Source organism: Acinonyx jubatus, chromosome C1, assembly GCF_027475565.1.
Source record: "Acinonyx jubatus isolate Ajub_Pintada_27869175 chromosome C1, VMU_Ajub_asm_v1.0, whole genome shotgun sequence".
In the NCBI taxonomy this organism is placed as follows: Eukaryota; Metazoa; Chordata; class Mammalia; order Carnivora; family Felidae; genus Acinonyx; species Acinonyx jubatus.
In genome coordinates this window covers 14,469,184-14,494,064 of record NC_069381.1, presented here as the reverse complement: position 1 = coordinate 14,494,064, position 24,881 = coordinate 14,469,184, and the positions used below count along the sequence as shown (strand labels likewise).

Genomic DNA, 24,881 nt, shown 5'->3' with positions numbered 1-24,881 from the left:
CAGGTAGGTAACAAAGTAAGTAGACAGGAAAATGGAGTTTCACCAAGGTGGGGTAAAAACAACTCAAAGGCAATGAATAGAACTATAATTTAATAACCCATGAGTATGTGCCATGGTTTCCCATTGAAACATTGAAAACCCATCACTATAGTCACCCTTCTTTTTGATTCCTGTTCACACATTATGTCTGATCCCATTAGATTTGGCATGAGTTTTCACGCAAGGGCAGCAAGAATGGCGATTGACCACACAGGCCTTTTTGACTTTGCTTTGTTGGAATCTTTCATAAGGGAATCTCAGACTAGACCTTTAAAAGCTTCTCAAGGCTAGGAAGCAAAGCTAAGAACTCACAGCCAGACTTTTCTGGCAATACCTACAGATTTGGGTGAATTCCACTCCTCTCAAGGTCTCAAATATATTCCAAGATTCCTGGGTGGCAAGGAAGTGACCCTCCTTCCCCCCTCAATGCTGGGAGCCTGTAAAGCCAGGTACGAAGCTCGTTTTTCCAGGAGAGCTTTGTGAGCATTGGCTCCATAAATCAACTCTAGCTGCTTACATTGTGTCTCATGCACCTAATTCTCAAATATGACATGCCAGCCAAGGCCTTGGGAATATAACCAGTTTCCAATGATGTTCCATCATAAGGAAACTGATTCCTACTGAACTTATGCAAATAATTATATTGCCACAAAAATAAGAATACTCAATACGAGTTTCTATATTCTCGAGGGATCAGGTAGGGAGAAAAGATACCTGTTGTTTCTGTTTGCAAAATTACCATGCACTAAATTGCCATGACTTATAGATAGCTTGAAATAAGAGGGAAATGAGTTCTTTAAATCTAGAAAAGTAGAACATTAAAAAACAAAACAAAACAGTACTGTTCTAAGAGAAAACTGAAATCTTCCTTCACTGGTTAATTCAGTCCCATGTAATTAATTCTTGTTCTCCTTGATCTTGTGTTAACAATTTGATAAACTCATTAACTTCTCCGCTAGTTCTGGAAACCCTTACTCAGATCAGTGATGTGATCTAAAAGTTATTCGATGTCATCAGAAGCCTGTTTCCCAGAAAACCTGTCCTAGTCTCTTCCAGGAGTTTCTGAAGGAGCTCTTGCTAATGAAGATTTTGCCTGCCAGCTGATTGTGTGAGCTTTCAAGAAAGCATCAGAGAAAAACTTACTCTCTGTAAATGACAAAGGCTTAAAATGGCCACTGTTAAAGATCTGATGAGAGTTCATTATAATGCAATTAAGTGACAAAGGAATGTACTTTTCTCTGGGCCATAGGACACAAGAAGATAATAACTAGAATGATGATGGATGATGTTATGCCAGGACATCTCATAAGCAGCAAATCATTGACAAATTTTCATGTACTTCATGAAATTTCTGAAATATCTTTTTAATGTTTATTTATTTTGAGAGAGAAAGAGCATGAACACAGGCATGAGAGTGTAAGCAGGGAAGGGGCAGAGAGAGAGGAAGAGAGAGAATTCCAAGCAGGCTCTGGCTGTTAGTGCAGAGCCTGACGTGGGGCTTGATCCCATAAACTGTGAGATCAAGAGTCAGATGGTTAACCACAGAGCCACCCAGGCACTCTGGTTAAAACACTTCTGATTTGGCGATGCCTGCTGTACAATTCAACATGTCAAGGAAACCAAATTATTTTCCACATCTGTCTTTTTACAAGGGGAAACATCAAATCCTTAGAGATTTTCCAGGGACCCAGTTCAAGGTCAGTTTAAGATCAAGATTTCATTTAGGAGTTGATTTTGGGGGAAGACAAAATTGTCAACCATGTAAAAACAACACAACACAAAACAAAAAAAAAAAACCTAGCTTTTTTAAAAGTGAGAAGTCTATATTCTCTTCAATAATCAATAACATGACATGGTTAGTGTAAGCCCACGAAATTATTCTGATAAAACAAAACCTTTGTGTCCTAGGTAGCTTTACCTAAAAGGAGAAGAAAATTCTTCTGTAGTATCTTAACAGAGATCAGACCGATAATCCAAGAAAACTTTGTTGTTTCAAAAGAAAGAAAACCAAATTCTAATTTTGCATCTGTACACTGTGAGTCTCATTTTTAAAGCCTTATAAATAAATCAGTTCAATCTAAGCCAGCTTGACCACACATTAAATTCCTTTTCCACAAACCCTCCACAACTTTCTGTAGTCACTCAAATGTTTTGTTGTTTTGTTTTGTTTTGTTTGTTTTTGTCCTATATTTTCCTCTTTCTCATTCTAGAACAACTTTTAAGCAATCTCTGAACAGTTTGTACATTGAAGAGAGAATTTCTCTCCTTTTTCCTTAACAGAAATATATTCCACATTCTTCCATATTTTATATAGTTTTTTTCTTCACCCTTATTATTCCTAGAAATTTCTATCAGTCATTTATAGATATTGATTCAAATTCTTAACTGTTAGTAATCTTAAGTTCCAGTAAAAACAAGGAAATAGACAACTGCTTACCGTTTGCTATAGAGCAACATTCTATTAAGTCAGTAAATTTTGTGAATATACTGTCTCACAATTTCTAGAAACATTTGCTTCTTCTAGTATGAACTTTCATGTTTATTAATGGACTCAAAGATATTTTCTTTATACCAGATAAAAATAAAAAGCCAAAATATATGAGCCGAAACTTGTGTTTAGTAAATAATGTCTTCGTGGTTTATCTGGCTAAGAAATGATTTAGGTATCTAATGAATACCTGCTGCTTAATTTAATTTAGCATAACTCTTAAGATTGCAAACTACTAAAAAAAAATCTGGACACTGTTTTTAAGTGGGCATATTCTAACATTATGCAAAACTAGCTAGCATTTTGAGCTATTTCCCTGTTAACTATTTTGACAGCCCATGCAAGCTAGACAAGGATCATAAAAACAAAAGCCTAAAAAAGTTAAAGACGCAAGTTTTCTTTTACTGCTATGCTTGATCTACATGAAGTAATGGATATGAAGCAATTCATCTTGACAGCACGTTTACTTATACATTTGTTCTTAGGTTCAATTTATAATTTGTATAATCTTAAACATCTAGTAGGTATGACAGTCCCTTATTTAACTGCTAGACCCAAGTTGAGATAATCACAGGGTGTTGTATGTAAGCAATGAACCATGGGAATCTACCCCCAAAACCAAGTGCATATTTTACACACTGTATGTTAGCCAATTTGACAATAAATTATATTTTAAAAATAATAAGTAAATACTTAAATTAATAAGCTTTAAAAAAAGATTTGTTCAAATCATATGAGCTTGAAAAATATGTGGGTTAGTTTCTATATTTCGGGGTGTTTTAGGAATACTTAATTTCATTTTAATGTTTTGGTTTTCTTTAAGTAGTTTCTACACCCAATGTGGGGCTTGAATTCACAACCCCAAGATCAAGAGTAACATACTCTACCAACTGAGCCAACCAGGTGCCCCTCTAGGAATATGTATTTTTTAATATTTATCTATTTTTGAGAAAGAGAGGGAGAGCATGAGACGGGGAGGGACAGACAGAGAGGGGGACAGAGGATCTGAAGCTGGCTCCAAGCCGTCAGCACAGAGCCAGATGCAGGGCTCGAACTCAGGAACCCTGAGCCAAAATCAAGAGCTGGACACTTAACCGACTGAGCCACCCAAGCACCCCAGAATACTTAATTTATAGAAGTGCTGATTTATATCTAAGCCATTTTGAATAGAACTCCATTAAGGGATTTCATAAATTAATTTGATAATGCCATCTTGAGTAGAAAAATACCACATCATACACACACAAACTGACATGACAGAGATCTTCTGGGTTTCACTCTAAAATTTTAGCCATGAATCAGTAAAACGTAGTGACGCAAGCTCTCTGGTTGATATAAAATAGTTAGATCTCCTCTTTATTCCATTATATAATTATAATATATATAATATATATATATATTATATATATATGTATAAAACTTTATTTATTTTTGAGAGAGAGACAGAGTGTGAGCAGGGGAGGAGCAGAGAGAGAGGGAGACACAGAATCCGAAGCAGGCTCCAGGCCCTGAGCTGTCAGCACAGAGCCCGATGTGGGGCTCGAAACCACGAATTGTGAGATCATGACCTGAGCCGAAGTCAGACTCTCAACCAACTAAGCCACCCAGGAGCCCCTCCATTTTATATTTTTTTATCTGAATTGGGTTTCTGGCAGATGGGACGTTAAGGTTGTTTATTCAATGAGAGCTGAAGCTTTTTACCAATGTTTGTGGAGGAGACTTTTAAGCTTTTCAGTTGCCCTGATGTGTACTTCTCAGGAGGCCATGGAATACATTTTAGGGGAGACATTGAGGGGACATCAGCAGCCACCTGGATGTCTCCAAAGCCCATAAGTGGATAAAATATCCCAACTATTTCCAAAGAGCATTTTCCTTCTTAGTTTCAAGTAGTTGCTTGAGAGTCCCTTGAGAACCCACGATGGGGGAAGGGAGCTGAATATTCAAATGCCCAAAGGAGTGGAATAGGCAGGGGAAAATTCTGGCAAAAGGAGACAGAGGGAGGGAGGAGGCAGAGGTTTGAAGGGGTCCCATCAGCAGATTCAAGGGACCTACCTGAAGGGAAAATCAAAGGCTGTAGGAGGGGAGATGGGAGAAGCAAGGTCTTAGAGGGAGCAGTGAAGTTACAAATTCGGCAGAGGTTTGGAATGAGGGGCTTCAGGCGACTGAGAAGTTTCCTTGGAAGAAGCAGGATCAAATAGAATAGAGAGGCTTCCCAAAGAGCCAGGAAAGATATTCCAGTCTCGGGAGTCAGGGAGGGAATCCCCACTCAAAAGAAAGCCAGGAAGAAAGACTTTGAGCCCGGTAGGTATCTGTCAAACAAAGTACTCTCATCCAGCTTCACAGAGCAAACTCAGAACCTTAAGAACCAAAGCCTTGTCTTTGCTGTACTTCAGTGGACATTTACCTGGAGCGCTGACTCAGGAGTTGGGCTCACAAGAGATCCCCTGTCAATTACTCAGGACTGAAGACAAAGGCTCCCAGACGTCCACCTGGGGTCCCGGGGTGAAACGACCAGGGTCCAATGATGAATCTGATCTCGTGCAAGTCATAGCACCGTGGCTATTAGAAAACAAGACCCAGGCAGCAGTTTAAGTGGTAAAAACAGGTTTTATTCAAGAATGATCACAGCAGGGGCCAGGATAGAACTGGGCTCAATTCTGAATACAGTTATGAATCCTCACTTTTCTTAGGTGGGGGTTTATAGCCAAGGAGTGGGGAGGGGAGCTGGTGGTGGAAGATTGCTAAGAGGGTTGGATGATTCTTGCTAAACTGACCCTAACAAGATTCTTGCTAAAGGCAGGCCTGGGTGATCAGGAACCACCTGGGAAATGGTGGAGGGTGACAAACTTGACCAGATATTGAGGGCAGGAGGGGATTCTTGCTAAAACTGGGCAGTGCTCAGATGGATGCGGAAACCCTAAGGTGTAAGCCTGGTTGGGAAAGGTCTCAGAGGATCCTAACTAAAGTTTGGTCAAGGACAGAGTCTTTGTCAATGGCAGCTCCAGACCAGTGGAAGCCAAGTACAATCCTTCCTCAAGGCTTAGCCTAAAAGATCTCACTAACTTGGAAGGAGTCCTGAAGAAGCAAAGAGCCACCCAGATTACAGAAGCAAGGGCCCCCTCCTCAAAACATGTGACCCGCCCCTCTTCTCCACCTCCAAGGACCTTGAACAGGCCATCCCAGCCCCACACCTTATCCCCTTGGGGGCCCCTTCGGGACTACCAAGGACACACTTGGGGCTTCATCCTCCGTGCTCCCCATGACACTGCTTGGCACCATATGTCAAGGTTATCACATGTCTGCCTCCCCTACCAGCCTAAGGGATTCCTGCAGGTAGAGTCTGTGTCTGATTAAAGGTATCCCCACCAAACCTCCTGCACCATGCCTGGTCCATAGAAGACCATCAGTATAGGTCCATTGAATGAATGAACCAATGGATGATCTTGTCCCAGAGTTTTCAAGCTTTTTAAAAAAATTACTGAAGAATGTCTTTTCTTCTTACAGTAGCTCAGGTGAAAGCTCAGTAAATAATACAGGAAAAGCAGAGCTGTTTAATTGAAGATTGAGGTGGGGAGGGGGAGCAGAGTCCCAGGGATCATCCCAGATGTGTCCAGGAAAGCACATGGCTTTGGGGAGCACCTGAAACAGCTATTCTGGTCCCTCTACACATGGGGAAACTGATGCCCACAACAGAGAAGGGACATAAGTCAGAGAACGTGCTAAGACCAGGACCTGGTGTCCTGCTGGATTCTCGGTCACTGGTCCCACTGTCTCCAGCTGCGCCCGCATCATCGTTAAGAAGGTGCAAGGAGATGGGGCGCCTGGGTGGCTCAGTCGGTTGAGTGTCTGGCTTCGGCTCAGGTCATGATCTCATGGTTCGTGAGTTTGAGCCCCACGTCGGGTTCTGGGCTGACCGTTCAGAGCCTGGAGCCTGTTTCGGATTCTGTGTCTCCCTCTCTCTCTGCCCCTCCCCTGCTCATGCTCTGTCTCTCTCTGTCTTAAAAATAAATAAAAACATTTAAATTTTTTTTTAAAAAAAGAAGATGCAAGGAGCGATAGTTACAAGTCAGATGCTGAGGATTCAGACACAGCCCCATCACTTACAACCTGTGTCACTCTGGGCAAGTTCCTGTTCCTCTCCGGGCCTCAGATGTTCAACAGAAAAGGATGGGGTGGAGATTGATGCCTGACAAGCACCCACCCAGCCTAACAGTTATCATTGTCCATCCACTGGCCCACACCACTTTCCTGATGCTTGTCTCTCTGCTGGAGCAGGGCCACTTTGCCCAGGGTGGGGGCAGGAAGGGATTCTGCTTCCCCCTGAGCTGGAGACCCTGGAGGGAGTCTCTGTGCCCTCCCCTGATGCCCGGCCAAGGAGGACCAACAAGAGGGAGCTGAGGCAGGTGGCCTTTATGAGATTGACGATGGGGCGCCAAGTCCTGTGGAGGACCTCTGGGGTCGCAGCATCTTGGACAGGCTGGGGCAAGGTGAGGGGGGCAGGGGGAGGCGAGACTCCTCGGCCGCAGAATCTCATCCCAACACACTGGCCCAGACTCTCTGGAGTGGAGGTGTGTGCAAGGTAGAGGGGCACAGGCAGAAACCTGGTCTCCCACAGGTGCGGGGCTGGGGCTTCTGCAGACCCCATCTTCTAGTGGACTGTGGCTGCCCCATCCTGGCTCCACCCTGGCTTAGGGGGGCTTCAGCTCAGAGATAAGGGACCAGCCCAAGATGGCCAGAAGAGGTTAGTTAGTTAGCCAGGGTAGAAGATGTTAGCGGGAGCCTGGGTGGCTCAGTCGGTTAAACGGCCAACTTCAGCTCAGGTCATGATCTCACGACTCGTGAGTTCGAGCCCCTCATCGGACTCTGGGCTGACAGCTCGGAGCATGGAGCCTCCTTCGGATTCTGTGTCTCCCTCTCTCTCTGCCCCTCCCCTGTTCTCTCTCTGTCTCTGTCTCTGTCTCTCTCTCAAAAATAAATAAAGCATTAAAAAAAAAGAAAGAAGATATGAGTGATGAGACACACTGGGGACCACAGCCACCACACCAGGGCCAGAAGGAGGTGAACGGTTGGAAGGGCCTTCTCTCACACACAGTGACAGCTGACTCCAACCACCAAATTCATCCTCAGTCCCCAGGGCTAGCGTTCTAGAAGCTGCAGCAAGGCGAGGCTTCTTCCCAGTCCTGCTATTCTGGGGGGAGATGTTCTCTCCCCACCCCCACTCCTCTGCTGTCTCCGCCTTTCATGACTGGCCTTAGTGACAGTGGATCTACAGGCCCCTCGCAGGGCGGGCCAAGCTTCCTGATGGCTGAGGGTGTCTGGGCGGGTCTCAGCGCTGTGTCAGTGTGTCCTTGGGGTGAGGCAGGGCACGCTGGCTACTTGGAGGCCGCTGACCTTGAGGTCGAGAGGCGAGGCAAGGCAGGAAAGGGGCAGGTGCACCTGGAGAGAGAGCAGTACTGGCACAGAGTCAGGAAGCTGGCCCCGTGGGGGCTGACTCTCTTCCATCTCTGCCCACAACCCTCAACAGGAACCTGGGCCCGAGGGGACCCCTGCACCCCAAGGCTCCTTCACCCCACTTCTCCTGCCGAGACCCCTCTGGTCTGGGCATCTCGCCTTGTCCGGCTTCTCTCCCACCGTCTCCCCTCCCTTCTGTCTTCATGCAGTTCCCTCCCCACTGCCTTCTGGAATCTTCTCCAAGCCTCCTGCTTGGACCTGGACCCTCCTGCCTTTGTTTCCCCTTCAGGGAGGTGGGTCCCAGCCCTTGGCCTCCTCCCCACTGACAGGGCTTCTGAGACCAGAGTGCAGCCTTGCGTCTCCCTGGCAGGGAGAGAGGGGTCTGGGGTCCTCCCACCCACCGGCCCGGCTGCTGCAGGAGGAGAGGCACGGGGGTGGGGTCCGGTGCACCTCAGAGCAGTGCCGTATGGCTGGGCCGGGTTAGCAGGGAGGTGGGGGGAGACGTGAGGGTGCTGGAGACATATTTGTGGCCCCGTCTTGGTCCCCATGCACCTAAGGGAGTGCCACTGGGCAGGGGGTTCCGTCAGCGCCCCCGAGCCTGATCTGAGGCCAGACCTTGTGGCTGAGACACTAGCCCTGTGGCCCTCCTGTGATGTCTGGGCCTGGACTCATGGGCCACCCTGCCCTTAAGGGGGCTCTAGAGAGCCACTAGGCCCTCAAAGCAAGGAGCGCCCGGGGTTGTCCCATAGGGGCAGCCAAGAGGCCCCCAGAACCTCGGGACCAGCACTCTGTCTGTCTGGGAACCTGTCTGAGGACACACCAAGCTCTGGGGCTGTACTGGCAGCTCAGGATCTTGGTCTCTAACCTTGACGGTCAAGCCGAGGAAGTCAGGCTGGGGCCCGTGGCTGAGACCACTCAGAGGAGCCACCTCTTTTCCTCAGGCCTTGCCCTCCACACTCAAGAGAGACCCCAACAGGCTACATGTTTCCTGCCAAGTCTGGGATCAGCGGTAGGACATGGCCACGCCCAGTGCTGGGCTGGAGGGGCCTGGGAGCCACAGTCAGGACCCAGGCCTCCCTGAGTCCTCTGGGGCCGGTCCCCTGGAGAGTTCCAGGGAGGAAGCAGCCAGAAAGCCCTGGGCTCTCAGTCTTCCCCCATCTCCACCTGGTCTGCCTGTCTGGTCCCCAGAGCCAGAACCTCCATCCCTCTTGCCTGTCAGCCCCGGGGGGCACTAGGGAGGTGCAGGGGGAGTGGGGGAGATGTGCCTGTAGGCCGCCTCCTCCAGGGGCGGCTCGTAGATGCTGCAGTTGGGCGTGGGGCCCTGACAGTAGATGTTGAGGTAGTTGCGATGCTTCTCATTGTACGTCTGGTTCCGGAGGCACAGAACCACGTTCTTGTCACACTCACAGGTCTGCTTGTCACACTCGGTCTCGTTGAGCTCACCTACGTGGGGGAGAGGTTCTGGTGGGTCTCAGAATATGGTCCCCTGGTGGGCAGCACTAACGTGCTGGCAGTTCGCCCCAGGCCTGTGGGCTCAGCAGCTCTGGGCCAGGCCCTGCAGTTGGCATGATCCGCCATCCGGGTGGCTCTGGAGCATGTTTCCATCAGAAGACCCTGGAAGTCCAACCTGTCATCTTATAGTCGGGGAAACGGAGGCCCCGGGGACGGGTTTACCTAAGTCACACAGCAAACCCAAGGTGGACCCGAGATAGACACTCGGGTGTCGGGGACTCCCCACCCTAGGCCTCCCCCTTCCATCACAGAATCGCGGGACACCCACCCTGGAGGGAGCTCGTGGTGAGGAGCCACTGAGGAAGGACTCCTAAGAGCTTACCTCAGGGCCTTTCCCACGAGCGAGTGCTGAAGTCGCCCGAAATCGTCTACCCTGATAGCTGTCAACCTTAGGGGGCGCATTAGGAGCCACTGGGTGGCTTGCTGAGACAAAGACGGCTGGGCCCCAGGACCGCAGCTTCAGATTCAGTAGGTCTGGGTGGGGCCTGCTAATCTGCATTGCTAGTAAGTTCCTAGGGGATGTCGATACTGCAGATTCGGGGAACACCCTCTGAGAACTGCTCACTAGCTCGGTGGTTGGCAGACTTTTCAAACTTTCTATCAGCAGAATACTTTCTCTCAAATGAAACTCTTTGCAGAAGGCCAACATATCAAGCGGCCGAAAGAGAAACCACTTAAGCTGTGAAATGGGTTAATGGGACCAGCTGAACCACTCAGGAACACCCCCCACCCATCACCTGAGTCCAGGAACCCCCAGAACCCAATGTGAAAACCCCCACTTGGGTTCGCCCACCACCCTTTGAGGATTCTCAAAATGCATTAATGAGGGGACACCCCCTCTCCCAAGCCAGCCCCTCCACCCCACGTTTGAACAGCAGAATATGAGGACCAGGGTGCCCTGGGTTCCCAGGGTGCCCCAGATGCACCCAGTTCACCACCAGGACTCTTCCCCAGAGAACAGAAGACTTGGGATTTTTTTTTTTCTTTTTTTGCAAAGCTGGGCTTGCTTGCTTTTAGTGAGGGGTAGTGAGGAGAACCTGGTGAAGACAAGGAAACAAAGGGAGCCAGGGGCTGCCCGTGGGACTGGACCAGGGGACACCCGCTGCCTAAGAGGAGGCACACGGGGACACCTGGGCCATTAATGTGGATCCGCACCTCTCAGTTGAGGAATGGCCCAGAGCATCCATGGTAACCCCACCGGGCCTGGTTCCCATAGCTTGAATTCCTAGAAACACTGAGGGTCTTGGGATGAGGCCACCTTCTGGTAGGGTCCCAAGGACAGAACTAGAAGGGAAATGTCTGCTCTGATCCAAACCCTTCCATATATCCACGGGGAGACTGAGGCCAGGCAGGGAAGCACCCTATATAGGGTTACACCGCAGGAGATGCTGGCAGAATCCAGGTTTAAACCCAGACCCATGTGTCACCAAGTCTTCCCATCGCCTGATGATCTGGTTAAAAACAGGTTCCTGGGCCCTCACCCAGGCCCACTGAATCGGAACCACTCCCTAAGCTCTCCGAAGCTTAAGAATCAAGAACTAGGACAGCAGCCTGCTGATTCGGGCTTGGGGGGATCAGAGCACATCAGAGAGACGTGCTAGGGCCACGGCTAGGGTTCTCAGAGTTAACAAACAAAAACAAGAGGCCTGGCTACTTTGAGTTTCAAACAGTAAATATTTTAGTATAAGTATGTCCCAGTACTACATGGGATATACTTATGCTAATTCTTATTTTCATGCCAATAGTCATTGTTTTTATGCTAGCATTTAATTTTTAGTATGAGTATGTCCCGTGCAATATTTAGGATATACTTATGTGAAAACATGTTTTGTTTACCTGAAATTCAAACATAAGTGGGCATCCTGTATTTCACCTGGCAACCCCATGCATGGGCCCCCCGAGCAGCTAGGGGCACTGGCAGTCTAAGCCCTTCTCCTGGGTGGGGGAGGGAGGAACGGCAGGGGAGGGACTCACTGCAGGTGATGGAAGTATTGTTCTCGATGGTGTATTCATAGTGGTCCACATAGGGGTGGCAGCCCAGGTCGAAGAGCTTCTGGTAGCAGCAGTCATGGGCGTGGCAGCACCTAGGGGCAGGTAGAGGACAGCAGGCCCACATAGCCAAGCTTGGCCCATCTCCCACCGGCAGAGACCCCAGTCATCTGTTTCAGTTCCTTGTGGATCAGACCTTCAGACTGAGGCCCAGAGAGGGGCAGTTACTTGTCTGAGGTCACATAGCCAGGCAGAGCCCAGCTCCCCCCTTGGAGCCCTGGCTGCAGGAGGCAGGAGGTGGGAGGCGTCAGGCTGTCCGATGATGTGGTCAGGATGGGAAGGAGGGTTAGGACTAAGTTGGTGTCAAAGGAGCCTGAGCCTATGAGGAGGCCATGCCTGGCTGGGCACGATGGCCAGGGAGAGACAAAAGTCTGGAGGGTTGAGTGGGCATTGGGGGTGGGAGACAGGAAGCAAGTGTAGTGTGGCCATCCCCATCCCCTCTGGTAGAGGAAGGCAATTAGTCAACATGCATTTATTAAGCCCCCCCGTGATACCAGACTTAGCGCTGGCTGCTTTTGGGGAGATAGGAGCAGAAAGTTAAGCCATGGCTTCAGTCTTCAGTCTGATGGAAGAAACACAGCCCTCCATCAGGGCCTCTAGGGTGATGGGAGTGAGAAGGGTCACAGCCCTTGCTTGTGTTGAGCATGAGCTGTGCGTCTGTTGCTCTCACGTGTGTGGGGCAGGTCAAAGTTTCCTTCCTGGCGAGACTGGGAGTTCAAACGCCTCCAAGCCCAAGACTTGGAGATGCACAGTAGAAACCACCCAAGACAGTAGAGGAGGACATGGGTCAAGGTCAGGTTCTTGGTCACAAACTCATTGAACCAGCCTCATCCTTTGGGGAAAGGACCCTCTCCCATGTCTCAGAAATGGAGACCAGTCTGACCCTCACTGCCCCCCTCCCAGGCCTGACAGTGGCCCAGGCACTCCGGAACCTACCAGTCCACCTCATCCATGGGCAGCCCGTGCCCTCCTAGTCCACAGTAGCAGCCGTAGCCCACGAAGGACAAGATGGCACTCCTCCCTGTGATGGTTTCCACCATGGACTTCAGGTTAAGCAGGCTGCTGCGGGCCGCGGGCAGGACTGCAAGAGAGCCAAGGGGGTGCTGTGAGCTCCCTGCCTGGTGGGGGCCCCCTCCTGTCTGACTGTCCTCCCCACACCCCAAGGCCAGGGAAAGGAGGAGAGAGGGTGGGCAGAGAGGGAGGAAGGAAGCAATGTATAAAAAGCCATGATGTCTGAGGGCCCTTAGAAGGAAATAGCTATTACTCTTTACTGAGGGCTTCTCTGTGCCAGGTGCTGTCCTGAGCCCCTTCCAGGCATTAACTCATGGAGTGCTGTTGTTGCCCCCACTTTACAGATGAGAAGACTGAGGCCCAGAGCTTACCCAAGTAACTTCCCCAAGAACATCATCAAAAAAGTGGTAGGGGTGGAATTTGCACCCAGGCAGTGAGGTCCCAAGTGACTGGTCCACCGTAAGGGGCTTCACAAATGCCACGTGCTCTTGTGAACACAGGGGTTTGATTTTGGGTCCTGGGCTTGGTCTGGCTCCTCTTCCCCCAGTAGGAACTCAGTGTCCCCAGTGCGGTCCTGCAGCTCGGGCATCTCACGATGAATCCAGAGACAACGCGGTGGTCCGGTCATTCGGGGAAGACAGACAGACACACACACACACACACACACACACACCCTTTCCCTTTGGCCATGTCTCACCGGAAGCAATAGGTCAATGACCCCCTTCCCATGCCAGCAAAATCAGCAGCCTCCCCGCACCTGCCAGGTGGGTCTGCCCCAGCGACATACCCTCCTCTCCCCTCCTCCCTGCCTCTTCACCCCGGCCTGTGTTGACTCTACATCTGCTCCTGGCTCCCTGCTGAGTCACTCCGGAGCCTGGGGCTCCAGTCCGTACTGGGTGAGGCCAACCCGCACACGGGAGAGCCGCTCTAGCCCCACTTAATGGGCCTTGGGAATCCCGCTCCACCTGAGCCTTCCTGTTTATTGGCTTTGTGACTTTCATCATTACAGAAAATAAGGAGCAAATGAGAGAGGCAACAGGGAAGGAGCTGGGACAAATGACAGGCGACTCTAAGAGGATGGTGGAGAGAGAGGCACATGTCTCAGGTGGGGTCTGAGGCAGGGAGAGGGAGGACCCTGTGTCCAGTGGACCCAAGCCCATCCCTGAGCTGCACAAGGGACGTGAGGGCCGTCGGTGGGAGTAGGACAAAGGGGACCTTAGGTGTGTCCCCCGACCCTTCCCCCACTCTGTGCTGGGTCCTGCAGCCGGAGGGAAATGTCAAGCAGCTTGGGAGTCAGATCTGGAATCAGACCTTGGGAGTCAAATGCAGACAGCCCTGGGTCCGCAAACAGGTCTCTCCACGAGGCCTGCGGTGACCACACGGGCAGGTTGCATAAGCTCCTTGACCTCAACTGTCAAACCGGGGACGGGGACGGGGATGGGGACGATGCCGCTCTCCTGCTGGGCACTGCGAGCAGAGGCTGTGAGGAGGGAGCACCCTCTGTGAGCTCTGGCCTCCCGCAGCCCAGCTGTGCAGGTGTTTCCCCCGAGGGACAGCTTCCCCCCCGCCAGGGCCCTCTGACCAGCAGCTGCACGCAGGGTGGGATGTTACCACGCGAGCCCTCCACACTCACACACGGGGACACACACTCGCCCACAGAGGCCTCGCATGCTCGCACGCCACACACCCGCCAGTGGAACCACACTCACGCGTGCGGCGCCCACGGGGAACCCAGGGAGCCGAGGCCACGTCCACACTCGCACTCCAAGCAGAAGAAAGCGAGTCGGGCAGACGCCTTAGCGGCCAGCAGTTCGGGCGGAACTCAGAGGCTTGCTGTCTCAACACTCGCTTCAGCCGTCTGGTCAGCCAACCATTGTCACCTCTGGCCACGTTTAACCCTTATTTTGTGCCCAGCGGTTCTTTCTTTGCCCCAGAGCAGGCTGCGCTCCGGCGATATGCAACGGGCCGGATGAAGAGTCAGTGACACCTCTAGCCCAGCTTCCACCTCCCAGAGGCACCTGCCACAGAACACCTGGATGTGTGATGGGGTCACATCTGTGTCAGGAGCCTCAGCTGTCCCCGACCGGTGTTCCCCAGGAGCACAGGCCCTGGGAAAGGAGCCCCCAGACCTTCCTTGCTGACTTCTCGCACACTCACACAGACGGCCCTGGTACACACACACACACACACACGCACGTGCACCTGCAGTTAGTACACACACATTTTTTGACGTGTGGAGGACACACAGACGTCACTGTGCTGAGACACAACCCCCCCCCACACACACACACAGATACATGTGTATATCCACACCCAAACCCATTGGCTCTTGTCTCAGGTACACATGTACACAAATACTCTTATCTACACAAACACCCAGGTTTTCCCGGGGGGGGCGGCCAGACGCCCAGCAAACACTACCATTTTACGATGCTTGCTCAGCCCGGGGCCCTGCCGCCTGGGAGGCTCGTAAATGCCCACGGCCCTTGGTGTGTTTATAGTCGGCAAACAGCCCCAGGTCAGTGAGGGCCTGACAGGGGCCCGAGCTGGGAAGCAGGGGCCCAGAGAGAGCCAGTCAGTGGATGGAGAACCTAGGTGTTCAAGGTCACAGGAGCAAGTGGGGGAGGGGTGAGAGAGAGGAGTCTCCCCAGAGCCTTTACTCACCGCTGCCGGCCAGGACGACCATGGTGAAGAATTTCTTCATACCCAAGCTGGACCTGAGAGAGGAGAACATCCAAGCCCCGAGCCCGTCCCTTCCAGGCTCCCGCAGCTCCCTTCTGAGGCCCCTACAATGTCATCCCCCCAGGCCCCCGCTCCTGCTGCCCCAGCTCTGGGATGAGCTCCTCCCACCTGCCCTCCACCCCCTGAACTGACCGTCCCCCGGATGGCAGAGCCAGGAGGCACCGGGAGCCTCCTTCCTCCTTTTACCCTGAGCAGGCTTCTGAGACAGGAAGCTCACCGCCTCATGGGGTCGGGCTACTGTCACAGATCAGAATGAACCCCCCTTCCATAGGCACTCCAGGAAGTCACGTGACCCAACCTGGTGGCTGGGTCTTGCACTTGGAGCCAAGAGACCTGGGTCCCCAGGTTCTAGTCCCGGCTCTTCTGCCAAAATGCTTTGTGACCTCAGGTAGATCCCATAGCTTCTCTGGGCCTCAAGTGCCTCATGAGGATTGACTGGCTGATCTCTAAAGTCTTCTGGTGCTGAAAATGTACTGACATATCTCAGCCTTCACTCAGAGACTTAGAGCTCTTTTTTCTGGAGACACGGATTCTAGGAGCCAGTTCCCCCAGCCCATCCCTGCTCCTCTCTGGGGAGGATTCTATCCCAGGGTAGCAGACACATACCTCGAGGTTCTCCAAGGAAAAGAGGCCCTGAGACTTGGGCCCCTCCACCCGGAGGGGTGCCTAACCAGCACCTTCTTCCTCAACACTTTGGGGTTGGCCTGTGCCCCATCCGCCATGTTCTGTGTTCTGGGGGTCCAGCAACATAGGGCTCGTAAGGTCCGTGATCGCTCTGAAGGCTCCGGGGAGCAGGCCCCAGTGTCACACTGCCACACGCACACGGGCAGGGTAGCGCCGGGGCAATGCCCCTGGGCGGGAGGCAGGTGACACACGCCCAGGAAAAAGGAGGCTCCACCCCCTCCCTCGCACAGCCACCGCCCTGCCCACAGCCGCCCCGCCCCGTCCAGGCCCCGCCCTCGGGCGCACCTGCAGGTGGGGGTTTCCACACCTGACCAAGAGCTGGCCCTTCCCTGTACATCTGAAAGGAAGTTCGCCCAAAGGTCTCTCTCTGTTCCCACCCAAAAGGATGTGAAACAAAACATTATTCAGTCACATTTGTAACTGAACAGCGCTGTGGGCTTGACTCAAGGGGGCATCGGAGAGGCGTGGGACCTCTACAGTGGAGTTATGCAGTGGGGGACAGAGGCTGTGCTCAACGCCAAACACAGCAAAGAAAAGGGGAGTTTGTAGCCAAGGGGCAGGATGGGGGTCCGCAGATGGAAAATTACTATGTGGGAGCTGTGGCAAGAGGATTCTGGCTAAAGCCACCTAGCAGGACTCTGGCAGAAGGCAGGCCAGACATCACGGGGGAGGGGGGTGGCAGGGGCAGAGGAACCCCATCAGACATCAGGGGCGATCAGACATGGAGGGTGACGGTTCCTGGCTGAGCTGGCTCAGCGAGGTTCTTGCAGAGAACAGGACACTGCAGAGATAGACGAGGAGTCCGAAAGCCCACGCCTCTTTGAAAAAGAGCTCAAGTGAAGCCCGACCAGGGTTTGGTCAAAGAGAAAGTCTTTGTCGGGAGCCCTCTGTGTGGATATGCCTAGGGCCTCCCAGAGCTGGAAGGACCATCGTCCAGAGTCTGCAGAGAACTCTCTACCCACATCTGCAAGCACGTCGGTGTCCACACCTGCCTAAGACTGGAGGAGGCGCCCAGCTCACATCTGAAAGGGCGAGCTCATCTGACCCGGGAGCAGGACCTCTCTGCCACAGCGCCACTGTGGCGTGCGGCCCGGCGGCACCTCTCTGTGGCGGGGGTCGGGGTCCCCTCCCCACACTCCTCTCCCCTAACCTTGCCAAGGTGGAACAACCAGAAATGTCTCCAGACATTTCTAGACGTAACCTTGGGGCACGTAGCCGTCTCTGGTTGAAAGTCTGGTGGCCTGCGAGTCGCTGCCATGTTCCTCTTGTGGGGGTGGCATTGGAGGGGGGTGGAGATGGACAGGAGAGAAGTGGATTGGGGCTGAGGCCCCTGAGCCCCTGGAGGTTTGGGCAGTTGTACCGATAGGGGGGTCCCACCCCAGCACCCCTGCTTCTTGGCTCTGAGATCCCGGCTGGAGAGAGCCCTCACCTGGCCTTGGAGTTCTCAGCTGTAGAATGGATACAACCAGGCCTCACGGATCTTGCTAACAGATGACCCTGTTGAGTCATCTGGGCCCGTGGCAAGTGCCCAGTTAAAGATCTGACTGCTGCAGAGCAGAAGCCTGTTCTCTAGCCCTGAGGAGAAACAGGGAAGGGGAGAGAAGAGCACTCTTGGGCATTAACCCCAAACAACCCCCCACCTTCACATCTGCCCAGTGTCCCCAGACTTGCTGACAAGGGACAGAAGTAATCCCCTGAGGCTTCCCTTCCTACCCTGGGCCCATCCAACTTCCTCTTCCCGCTCTACCAAACCAAGTGCCCGTCATTCCGCCTTCTCCCAGCCTCCACCTTTCCTGTCCCAACTTCCTCTCTATGGAACCAGGGCCTCCTCTTTCCCAAGAAGTTACCCTACAACCACCCCACCCCATCCCTGCATGGGAGGCACGGAGGGACACTTGCTTCTCCATTCCTTTGTAGGTATCTGCTTTTGTCAATCTTGATACTTCACTCAGACTGGGAATCCCAGAGAAAAAAAAAACCCTATAATTTTACCCCAAAACCTGGGGGTTCCCTGTGGAGTGGAGGCTGTATCCACCCCAGCAGACAGGGAGCTCCCTGAGGACCAAGAGAGAAAGGAGGATGAGGCTGGTCTCTGTCTTCACACGTCTGCACAAAGCGTGGCTTCAGTTGTTGCTCTGATTTGTGCCAACACCTCTTAATGATATCACTCAGTCCAAAAGAGGAAGAACCAAAAAGTAAGGTATAGTCCACACACTGAAGATACAGCCTCCACCCTGCCAATCTATGCCAAGAGGCCACAGCCAGGGTGGGGGACCCCTGAGACCCCCTGAACTGCCTTTTTGCCATTTTCTCATCTCATGCCCCGCCGGCTGTGCTGGTCAGGCTGTTCTCCAGAGACTAGAGAACAGGGGCGGAGGAGGGGGGGAAGAGACGGGCTCTTTCCTCCCCCCACCTCCCTTCCAGCACAGGTTGTTCAACACGAGAAGTCAATAATAAACTGGCCGACCCAGTAATTCCACTTCTAAGCCTGTAAACCAAGATGCACACCTGAGTTGTTCTCAGCGACAGATGCGAAAGGTGCTGACTACGGCATTCTCCGCAATGCTCCCTCCACAATCAGAGGCCACATAAGTTAGGGGATGAGTTAAGCAAATTATTAACCATCCATCCATAATCATGTCTTCAAAGATCTGATGATATAAAAAACAAAACCCCTGGACATTAAGGGTAATAGCAATTTTGTAAAATATGGCAGTGGGGGACAGGGGGAAGTAAGGAAATTGGTGTGCACATGTATAAAAATCATCCGGAAAAGTAAATAGGAAAACAGGAGTAATGGCTAATTTTAGACAGTAGGGTCACTGGTAGTTATATTTTCTTGCATTTTTTTATGAAGATGAATGTAAGACAATATATTCAATAACCAAGATGGAACAGCCAATTTCCTTGAAAGACACAAGCTCATACAACTGGAAATAGTCCTATATCTATTAAAGAAAGTGAGTATGTAGATTAAAAACATTTTCATAAATAAACTCCAGATTCCGATGACTTCACTGGTAAATTTGACCAAATACTTAAGGAAATAATACCAGTTGTATTTGACTGCTAGAGCTACCATAGCAAACTACTATGGATTGAGTGGCTTAAATTTCTGAGAAACAGAAATTTATCTTCTCATAGCTCTGGAGGTTGAAGTCCAAAATCAAGGCATTGGGAGGACTGGTTTCTTTCTGAGGGTCTCTCTCCTTGACTTACAGATAGCCATCTTCTTTCTGGGCCCTCACAAGGTCTTTCCTCTCTACATGTACATCCCTCTGGTCTCTTTGTGTGTCCAAATCTCCTCTTCTTACAAAGATGCCAGTCCAGTTGGATTAGGGACCACCCTAATGATCTCATCTTAACTTAATCACCCCTTTAAAGTCGTATCTCCAAATATAGCCCCCTTCTAAGATACTGGGGGTTAGTTTCAACATATGAATGGGAGGACACAATTCAGCTCATAACACCAATTATTAATAAATTCTTCCAGAAAATTAGAGTGGAGGAAATGCTTCTACTGAACTCACCATTATTCTGATATCAGAACCAGATAAAGACATTACAAGAAAATAAAACTACAGATTAATATCCTTCATGAACATAGATGCAGAAACTCTTAACAAAATGTTACATAAGATTGTAAACAACCGAGGCTCCCAAGAATGTGACGCAGTATTTCTTTACATTTATTTGAAAGAGATACTCTAAAATGTGCGAGATCCTCCAAATATTGAGGAAACTATGGGCAAGAAGATGGAGGTAACAGAAAAGGGTGTCTGCAGCAGTCAATAACTGTTATGGGGACTCAGTAGCAACAATGAGAAAAAAATTTTTTTAAGTTTATTTATTTATTTTTGGAAGAGACAGAGAGAATGTGAGCAGGGGAAGGGCAGGGAGAAAGAGAGAGAGAGGGAGGGAGAATCCCAAACAGGCTCTGCAGTCAATGCACAGAGCCCAATGCAGGGCTTGAACTCACAAAACCATGAGATCATGACCTGAACCAGAATTAAGAGTTGGATGCTCAACCGACTGAACCACCCAGGCACCTCAACAGTGAGAAATTTCTTGATATAAAGGGAAGAATATAGCAGGAACAAAACTACACATTAATACCAGTTGTAATCAAGTTTAAACATGCTAATGAAAGGGCGCCTGGGTGACTCAGTTGGCTCAGTCGGTTAAGCGGTTAAGCATCCAACTTCGGCTCAGGCCATGATCTCCTGGTTCATGGGTTCAAGCCCCGCTTCGGGCTCTGTGCTGACAGCTCAGAGCCTGGGGCCTGCTTCAGATTCTTTGTCTCCCTCTCTTTCTGCCCCACTCACACTCTGTCTCTCTCTCTCAAAAATGAATAAACATTAAAAAAATTTTTTTAACATGCTAAAGAAAAAGAAAAAAATGTTAGCTAAGAGTCTAACATTATAAAAAAGGAAAATATAGCATGAGCAAGTGGGGTTTATCCCAGAAATGAAATGTTGATTTTACATTAAAAATCAATGTAGTAGACCATATTAACAGACCAAAGAAGAAAAACTATATGATCTTTTTTTTCAATTTTTTAAAATGTTTTTGTTTATTATTTTTGAAGGAGAGAGAGAGACAGAGCATGAATCGGAGAGGAGCAGAGAGAGAGGGAGACACAGAATTTGAAGCAGGCTCCAGGCTCTATGCTGGCAGCACAGAGCCTGACACGGGGCTCAAACCCATGAACCACAAGATCATGACCTGAGCCAAAGTCAAACACTCAACCAACTGAGCCACCCAAGTGCCCCTATGATCTTCTTAATAAATGCAAAGAAATTGCCCATTTGACAAAATCTGACATCCATTCCTGATTAAAAAAAAAAAAAACGGTCAGCAAACTGAAATAGAAATTTGTTAACTTGAAAGAGAGGATCTACAAAAACCTTGCAGCTAACATCATAATTAATAGTGAATAACTGCTTTTCCCCCTAAGATTAGGAACAAAGCAAGGATATCTACTGTTACCACTTCTACTCAACCGTGTACTGGTGATTTTAGCCAGGCAAGAAAACAAATAAAAGGCATTCATATTGGAAAGGAAGAAGTAAGATTGTCTCTACTGGCATAAACATCGCCGTCCATGTAAAAAATATTATAGAATTTTCAAAAAGCTACTAAAACTAATAAATGAGTTCAGCAGGTTACATAATAGAAGATGAAAATATAAGAAAATTAATTGTACTTCTATATATTAACAATAAATAACTGGAAATTAAAAAAACATTTATGATAATATCCCCAAATATGAAATATTTAGGAATAATTTTGACAAAATATATGGAAGACATGTATACAGAAAACGGTAAAACAATGTTCAGGGAAATCAAGCAAGACCAAAGTAAATGCAGGGATATACCATGTTCATGAACCAGAAGGTTGCATGTTATTAAAGATGTTGGTTCTCCCCATTTGCTCTATAGAGTCAATACACTCCCAATTAAAATCCTATAGACTTTTCTTATAGAAATTGACATGCTGTGGGGCACCTGGATAGCTCAGTCAGTTAAGCCTCTGACTTCGGCTCACATCATGATCTCATGTTGGTTCGAGCCCTGCATCAGGCTTTGTGCCAACAGCTCAGAGCCAGTAGCTTACTTCAGATTCTGTGCCCTCTCTCTCTCTGCCCACCCCTCTCTCACACTCTATCTCAAAATAAATAAACATTTAAAAAAATTTTTTAAAAAGCAATTGATAGGCTGATCCTAAAATTCATATGGAAATGAAAAAAAACCTAGAATATCAAATCAACTTCAAAAAGAAGAACAAATTTGCTGGACTTACATTATCTGATTTTAAGGCTTATAGCATTACTATAATCAAGACAGTGTGCAGTGGTATAAAGATAGACAAGGAGACCAATGGAACAAAACAGATGATCCAGAATTAGACCTACACATTTATGGAAATTTTATTTTTGACAAAGATGAAAAGGTAATTCCATGGAGGAAGAATAGATTTTCAACAATGATGCTAGAACAATTGACTATCAATGAGAGAAAGAAAGAAAGAAAGAAGAAAGGAAGGAAGGAAAAGAGGGAGAGTGGGAGGAAGAGAGGGAGGGAGAAGTAAAGAGAAAGGAAAAAAAAAGACCTTCCATCCATACCTCTCATCATATACAAAAACTTATTGGAATGGATCATAGCCCAATGAGGTGCCAAGAATTAAGGAAATTCTTCTGCAGATGGTGCTGAGACAACTGGATATCCACATGCAAAAGAATGGAGTTGGGTCCTTTCCTCACACCATACACAGAGGTTAACTCCAAATGGATGATAGATCTAAAAAGAATGGTTAAAACTATAAAACTCCTTAGAAGAAAACATAGGATTAAACCTTTGTGACTTCGGGTTATGTGGTGTTGTTTTGGATATTACAGCAAAAGCACAAGTGAAAAAAAAAAAGATAAACTGAACTTAATTAACATTTAAAACTTTTTCCTGCAAACCATACCACAAAGAAGTAAAAGGACAACCCAAAGAATGGGAGAAAATATGTGCACATCATATGTCTAATAAGGGACTTGTGTCCAGAATATATAAAGAACTCTTACAACTCAACAATAAAAAGATAACAGCCAAATTTGAAAACAGGCAAAGGATTTGAGTAGACATTTCTCCAGGGAAGATTAATAAACGGCCAATGAAAGATCATCATGAAAAGATGCTCAACATCATTAGTCAGTAGGGAAATGCAAATAAAAACCAGAATGTGACACTATTTCATGTCCACTAAGATGGCTATAATTAAAAAGACAAAGGGGCACCTGGGTGGCTCAGTTCTGCTCTTGATTTCGGCCCAGGTCGTGATCTCACAGGTTCATGGACGGAGCCCTTAGAGCAGGGAGCCTGCTTGGGATTCTCTCTCTCCCTCCCTTTCTCTCTGCTCCTCCCCCACTCACTCATTCACTCTCACTCGCTCTCAAAATAAATAGACAAACTTAAAAAAAAAAGACAAATAAAATGCATTGTTGGGGGTGTAGAGAAATTGGAACCCACGTACATTGCTTGTGGGAATGTGAAACCGTGCAGCCACTTTGGGAAATTCTTTGGTAGTTCCTCAGAGTACTAAAACATGGAGTTACCATGTGACCAAGCAGTGCCATTCCTTGGTATATACCCAGGAGAGATGACAACATACACCCACACACACAAATTGCACACAGATGTTCACAGCAGCATTGTCTGTAATAACCAAAAAGTAGAAAAAAAAACCCAAATGTCCATCGGCTGATGTACAGACACATAAAATGTGGCATGTCTATGTTATGGAATATTATTCAGCAATTAAAAGGAGTAAAATATTGACCCGTGTTATAACATGGATGAACCTTGAAAACATGATGTGAAATTAAAGAAGCCAGTTACAAAAGGCCACATATGATATGATTCCAGTTACATGAAATGCCCAGAATAGGCCAATCTATAGAGACAGAAAGTAGATTAGTGTCTGCCTAGGGCTGGGGGGAGGGAGTATGTGACAGGGTGGGCTGGGGAGTGACTGCAAAGGAGTAGGACTTCTTTGGAGGGTGTGGAAAATTAGGTAGCAGTGATGGCTGCATAACTGTGAATATACAAAAAAAAACCCCACATTGAATTATACATTTGAAATAAATGAATGGTATGGTATGCAAATTATATTTCAATAAAGCTATTTTTTTAGTGGATCATATTATTCAGCTTTTAAAAAGGGAAGGAAATTCTGATACATGCCATCTGGATAAACCTTGAGGACATGATGTTAGGTAAAATGAGACAGTCCTAAAAAGGACAAATACTGTATGATTCTACTTATACGGGGTACCTCGAGTAGTCAGATTCATAGAGACAGAGAGCAGGATGTTAGGGGCCAGGGACTGGGAAGACGAAGGGACAGGGAGTTCAAAAATGGTATGAGGATAGTAAATGTTAGTTTTGTATATTTTACCAAAATTTAAAAAATAAATATAAAAAAAAATGCATCATAGACCTAGTTGTAAAACTTAAGCTTCTAAAATTGCTAGAAGAACATACAGGAGAAAATCTTTGTGTCAGATAAGTCAGAGTTCTTAGTACAGCACCAAAAAAAGCACAATAGATAGGAGAAAAACAATAAATTGAACTTCATGAAAATTAAATTTCTGCTTTTTAAAAGAGTCTGTTAAGATAATGCAAAGACAAATCACAGACCAGAAGTAAATATTTGCAAATATCTGATAAGGGACTTGTATCCAAAATATGTAAAGAGTTCTCAAAACTCAATAATAATACAATTTTTTTTAATGAGTAGAAGATTTGTACAGACTTCACCAAGGAAGATATTGGTTGACAAATTAGCATATAGAAAAGGTGCTCAGTGGGGGGCCTGGGTGGCTCAGTTGGTTGAGCATCTGACTTTGGCTCAGGTCATGATCTCATGCTTAGTGAGTTCAAGCCCCATATGGGCTCTGTGCTAACAGCTTGGAGCCTGGAGTCTGCTTCCGATTCAGTGTGTGTGTGTCTCTTTCTCTCTGCCTCTACCCCGCTCATACTTTGTGTTTCTCTGTCTCTTTCAAAAATATAGAAACATTAAGAAAAATTTTTTAAAAACTCGCTGAACTTGAAACATTTTATTAGTACATTTTGTTTTATGTAAATCGTACCTCGGTAAAGTTGATTTGAAGAGAAACAAAAGACGTTTATGAGAAAAACATATTGCTTCTACTTTTAGAACAAAAATGTTTATATATACATATCTGTAATGATTGGTTTGCCAAATCATTCCTAATCATTAAGCAGTTGACTGTGGAGTGAGGTGTCGAAGGGCATTGTTCCCATTTTATGGAGGCGGAAACGGAGGCCGGGAGCTGCAAAGCCTTGTGTCTCAGCCTGGTGAGTCACGGAAGGCCCGTCTACAGACAGCGTCC

The 24,881-nt window shown here is 48.3% G+C and overlaps 1 protein-coding gene across 1 annotated transcript; it reads right to left on the bottom strand.

The window, feature by feature from the left end:
• Positions 1-5,097: 5,097 nt before the first annotated feature.
• PLA2G2F (phospholipase A2 group IIF) lies at positions 5,098-16,155 on the bottom strand. The gene is made up of 5 exons (XM_015081570.3): positions 15,899-16,155; positions 15,215-15,267; positions 12,476-12,620; positions 11,465-11,574; positions 5,098-9,421 (listed from the first exon to the last, which is right to left on the bottom strand). Exons 1-5 carry the CDS (start codon positions 16,012-16,014, stop codon positions 9,210-9,212), a joined length of 636 nt encoding a protein of 211 aa, XP_014937056.1. The 5' UTR covers positions 16,015-16,155; the 3' UTR covers positions 5,098-9,209.
• Between the last annotated feature and the right edge of the window lie 8,726 nt (positions 16,156-24,881).

Coding starts and splice junctions, on each gene's coding strand:
- PLA2G2F (XM_015081570.3), bottom strand. CDS start 16,014: ATGGCGGATGGGGCACAGGCCAACCCCAAAGTGTTGAGGAAGAAGGTG. Junction 15,268..15,898: donor TTTCCTTGGAGAACCTCGAG/GTATGTGTCTGC, acceptor CTCCTCTCTCAG/GTCCAGCTTGGGTATGAAGA. Junction 12,621..15,214: donor GGTCGTCCTGGCCGGCAGCG/GTGAGTAAAGGC, acceptor GCTCTCTTGCAG/TCCTGCCCGCGGCCCGCAGC.